The sequence below is a fragment of the Belonocnema kinseyi genome, chromosome 7 (genome assembly GCF_010883055.1).
Source record: "Belonocnema kinseyi isolate 2016_QV_RU_SX_M_011 chromosome 7, B_treatae_v1, whole genome shotgun sequence".
Lineage (NCBI taxonomy): Eukaryota > Metazoa > Arthropoda > Insecta > Hymenoptera > Cynipidae > Belonocnema > Belonocnema kinseyi.
Window position 1 is genome coordinate 64,045,098 of NC_046663.1, and position 5,342 is coordinate 64,050,439.

The 5,342-nt window shown below is 27.0% G+C and overlaps 1 protein-coding gene across 1 annotated transcript in view; it reads left to right on the forward strand.

The window, feature by feature from the left end:
- LOC117177504 (syntaxin-7-like) overlaps positions 1-5,109 on the forward strand; it is a 13,584-nt gene extending 8,475 nt beyond the window's left edge. Inside the window, exons 5-6 of the mRNA XM_033368248.1 lie at positions 760-972; positions 3,883-5,109. Of these exons, the coding sequence (XP_033224139.1) occupies positions 760-972; positions 3,883-4,131 (462 nt within the window). The 3' untranslated portion in view covers positions 4,132-5,109. The remainder of the gene's footprint in view (positions 1-759; positions 973-3,882) is intronic.
- The last annotated feature ends 233 nt before the right edge of the window (positions 5,110-5,342 follow it).

A 5,342-nucleotide genomic window follows, 5' to 3' on the forward strand; every position in this document is an offset into this window, starting at 1 on the left:
CTTTTTTATTGCAAATTCGGATTCAGCGTCGAAAAATACATAAGAATATATAGGCCTGGTCAATTGCACAGACACTTTTGTTTTTTTTGTGGGCCTGTGTTAGATTTTCAGTAAAAAAAACAATTAAGTTTCAAAGAAATAAAATTAATTTTCAATCAAATAGTTCAAATTTCAACAAAAAAAGATGCATTTACAACAAAGAAGATTAAATTTCTATCAAAAAGGATAAATTTTTTACATAAAATGAAATAGCTAAATTTACAGTTAAAAACTTAATTTTTAACTAAAAAAGATACTAATTTTTAAGATAAAGGTTAATTTTATTCCTAAAAAATACTACAAACGAGGAATTCTCAATCCAAAAGAAAGAAATTTTCTATCGACAAAGATACATTTTAATTTCTACCACAAAAAATGAGTTTTTAAGAAAATAGTTTAATTTTCATCAAAATTCTGAAATTTTTAACCATTGTGAACGAAAAATATAATTGTAGACTTTTTAATTAATAATAATAATAATATACTTTTAACGAAAAATTGTTGGATTCTCTTATTGCGTTCTATTAATTGAGTTCACATTTTATCGAAAAACCGAAGAAAAGAGGAATTTTCTTGAAAATAGGGGGAAAAAGAGAAATTCTTTTAAAAATGGTAATAGAGGAAAGAGTGTGACATCTGGAATACTTATTTTCAATTTTAATTGTATTACTAATGGATTCAATTAAAGCAATATTCTAATTCTCACGATCAATTCTCCAGGCAGTGCAAAGAAATGCAGCCACGAAGGAGAAAGAGATGGTCAGGAAGGCGAAGGCTAGTGCTGGCGTTGGTCTCTTCAACGAGAGAAAGCAGGAAACGTTGATAGAGTTGCAAGATAATCGAACCCAGAAGCAAATTCAACAACAGCAGATACAGGAAGAGCAGAATCTGCGAATGCTTGAGGAACAAGAAGCCAACATCCGTCAGCTCGAAGTAAGTTTAAATATATTTAGGGGCCGTGCATAAATTACGTAGGTTTTTTCTCTTCTAAAATTGTTATGAAGAATTTTTATATTGGTATTAGTGTTTTATGAATATATGCAATCACAAAAACTGCATTTTATAAACGTTAAATTCACTGCTGTGAAATGCAAATAGAATTAAATATATTCATAAGACCCTAATGCCAATATACAAATTTTTTATAACAATTTAAATAATTGGATAAATTAAATTCGACATTTTTCAAAAAAAATCAGTAAAAAGGTCACGGAACAATTTTTTTTTCTGAAATTTTGAAATACCCTTGGTTAGGATACATAAGATTTGACACGTAATTTTTACCGACTCAATTTTTTGGTGAATTTATTTAGGGATCATCCAAAAATAATGTGTTTCTTGTGAACTAATAAAGAAGTTCAACCAGCTAGTTGAATGTTCAATAAAAAAGATTAATTCTAAACAAAAATGCTAGTAGTTGATATTTCAACCAGGAAAAAAACTTCAGTTTCAAATTTAGAAAATAGTAAAATTATATCAAGAACATGAATTTTTGACAAGATAGTTGAATTCCAACTAAAAAAGAATTATTCTTAAGCAAATAGTTGCATTTTTCATCCTAAAGGGTTAAATTTCTACCTAAAGAGATTAATTTTCAAACCAGAAAGACAATTTACCAACAAAAGTTGAATTTTCAGCCTAAAAAGATTTTTCAGTGATTGAAGAAAAAAAATGTAACCAAAGTGTTCCAATTTCAAGCCAAAGGGGTTTTAAACATAAATGGTCCATTTTCAACCAAATATGTAAATTTTCAATCAAAAAGATGAATTTTAAACAAACAAGTTCAATTTTCTAACAAAAAAGACGAATTGGCAACAAAATTTATCAATTTTAAAACAAATAGTTGAATTTCCAATCAGGAAGAATTGTTTTTCTACCAAAAAAGATTAACTTTCAAAACAGTACATACATTTCAGACCAAGTAGATGAATTTTTAAATTTCTCATTTAAAAAAATTAAATACCTATTTAAAAAAACGAATATTCTATATAACTGTTGCATTTTCTGCCCATTATTTGAATTTTCTACCAAATTGTTGAATTTTCAAGACAACATTATGACATTTCTACAAAACAATTGATTCTTAAAGCCGAAACTATGAACTTAACAAGAAGAATGTTACTTTTTAACCAGTGAAATTTTAAGTTAAAAAAATCATTTTTAATCAAAAAAACGAATTTTCAATCAAAGAGATTCATTTTCAATTAAAATGATGAATTTTCAAACAAAAATGTATTTTTAAGAAAGTTCAACGCTCAACCAAAGCGTTAAATTTTTAAATTAAAATAACGAATTTTCAACAAAAGATTACTTGACATTTGTACCAAAAAATATTTTAATTTTTAATTAAGAACAGTCGAATAACACCAAAAAAGTCTAATTTTAGAGAAAAAAACTTGAAGCCTCTACTAAGACATATCAATTTTAAAAGAGACAATTAAATTTCTAACTACAAAAAAAAAGAAATTAATTCTCTACTAAAGACGAATTTTTAACAAACTAAATGAAATTTCAATCAAATTTCATTTTTGCTGAAGATTCATCATTTTCATTTAAAATTCATCTCTGGTTGAAAATGTAACTACTTTGTTAAAAATGAATTTATCGTTCTTTTTTTTGTGAAAATTCAACTATTTGGTTGAAAATTGATATTTTTCATTTAAAAATTAAACTATTTATTTGAAGATGTATGTAAATTTGGGCATAAAATTCAATCATTCCAGTTGAAAATTCATCGCAGTTTGTTTAAAAAATTAATTTCTCTAACTGAAAATTGAACTGTTCCTTTTAGTTGAAAAATTATCTTATCTAGTTCAAAAGTTCAACAATTTGGTTGAAAGTTTGCCCTTTTTAAATAAAAATTCAACTTTTTTGTTTAAAATTCACGTTTTTTTACATCAATTTTTTGGTTGAAAATTATCTTTTTCTTTGAAAGTTAATCTTTTTGTTTAAGAATTCTTCTTTTTGGTGAAAAATTCAAGTATTCCATTTAAATATTTATCATTTTAGTTGAAAATTCATCTTTTAGGTTGGAAATAAAATTATTTGGTTGAAAAATGAGCTGTTTGATTGAAAGCTTCTTATTTCTTGGGATGTTTTTTGGTTGAAATTTTTTTTTCTACTGAAAATGTAACTATTGTTGAAGATTAGGAAGTTTTTTTTAATAATATTTTTTACTGAAAATTTAACCTGTTCCAATTATAAATTCCATGGTTGTAGTTGAAAATTCGTCTGTTTGGCTACACATTAATTTTTTTAACTTGAAATTTATTTATTTAGGTTTTGGTTGATATTTGATCTTTTTTAATAAAAATTAAATTTTTTTTGTTTGAAAATTCAACTATTTCAGTTGATGATTCATTGTTTTAGTTGAAAACTATTACGTTTGATTTAAAATTAATTTTTTGAACTAAAAATTTTAGTATTCCATCTTCGGTTAAAATTTGTGTTGAGTGAAATTTAAATATTTCGTTAAAAATTCATGTATTTTATTGAAAACCTTTTTTTTTTGTAGAAAATTGATCTTTTCCTTCGAAAATTAATTTAATCTTTGCGGTTGAAAATTCGTTTTGTTAATTTGAAAATTAATTTTTGCAACTAAAGGTTTATATTCCATTTTTTGTAAAAAAAAATGGATCTTTTTTTAGTGGAAAATGTAAGTATTTTATCAAAAATAATTTATTTTGCAATGTTTTGCTCTGTTGTGTTAAAGAACGTTTAGAATGAACGTCGTGAATTAAAATAAATGTTTGCGCTTTGCGGCAAATATGAATATGTTACTTTTAGCTGACCGGGAAAATTTAAAAACTGAATTAAATTAAGACATAAAATCTCAATTTTTAGAGCGACATCAACGACGTGAATCAAATTTTCAAAGAGCTGGGTGCTCTTGTCCACGCCCAGGGTGAAATCGTGGACTCAATAGAAGCTTCCGTGGAGCGTACGGAAGTGTTCGTGAACGAAGGGACCCAACAACTCAGGACGGCAGCGACCTACCAGACCAAATTGCGCAAAAAGAAATGCATTCTCCTGATTATCGGCGTTGTCGTTTTGGCCGTTTTGATTGGAATTATAGCCTGGCAGAGTTCTTAAAACACATTTTCCTAACAGTTGGTTAACCAAGCATGTCTGCTTTGAAGGCAGCAGGCACCAGTAATGAAAACTTCCTTGCGGTTTAGATCGATTTTTAATCGCAGGAATTGTGGCGAATCCATGTCAAAATCGGAAGCTTAAATCGTGTCGCGAAACTATACAAGTTTTATTTAGAACGGTGATAATAGAATGCAGCTTTTCACTGAACGAGAGACGTTCCAAACGAGGGAAAGTTCTGTTTTTACAATTTCCCAAAAGTCCATTTGTACGATAACTTACTCGCCATAAAATGTTATTATATTATATTACAATTATGTATATTATTAAATCATGTAACTTTAACTTGATCGTATTCTTAATCGATTGGGGAAAACGTAAACGAAGTGTCTTGAGACGACGAGAATGGTTATTGAGTGGCAATTTAAATTAAATAATTTAGTAAATGGAAGTGTAAAAAGCAATAGCGGGTTTGTTGAAGGCCGATGCGAATTGAATTGTAAAACTAATGTAACCGGATATGAAAGGGCGCTTGCGAATGATCTGCAAATCATTCTTCATTCCTTACAATTAGTTTAATTGAAAGATCATCAATTTTAGAGATTTAATTTTTGCAGTATACTTTATTACGTAGTGTTCACTTTATTTATAGAATGTTTATCAACAATCGTATGTATTATAACGTGTCAGAATAGCGTTGATTTATTTTAATTAAAAAATATAATAAATACTTTATGCAAGAAATTATGTTATATTTTACATTTAAATATTTTCGAAAATGTGTTTACGGCTTTTGTAAGTTTCTGGAACTTATGTGCCATTAATAGTTAATTGTATTGATTGCGAATTATTTTGAGAACTTTGAGGTGTAATTGACAGATTGGTTTAAATATGTTTTATTTTATTATAAGCTAAATTGACGATTGTTACTCATATATTTATATTTAGAAAATATTCCAATAAAGAGAAGGTGCATATTTAGAGCCGTGTCCTATTTTTTAGGTTTCAAAATTTAACCTGGTTATTAAATGATATATTTACAGTTTATCCAGGGTTATCTGTGAAAACCTGGCAGAGAATTTTTAATAAACTGAAGTTAAATTAAATGTTATTATTTTGTTAAAAATGTAACGATTTGGTGAAAAGGCGACTGTTTGATCGAAAATTCGTTTTTTTTTGTTGAAAATTCATCCTTTTCGGTGGAAATTGAATTT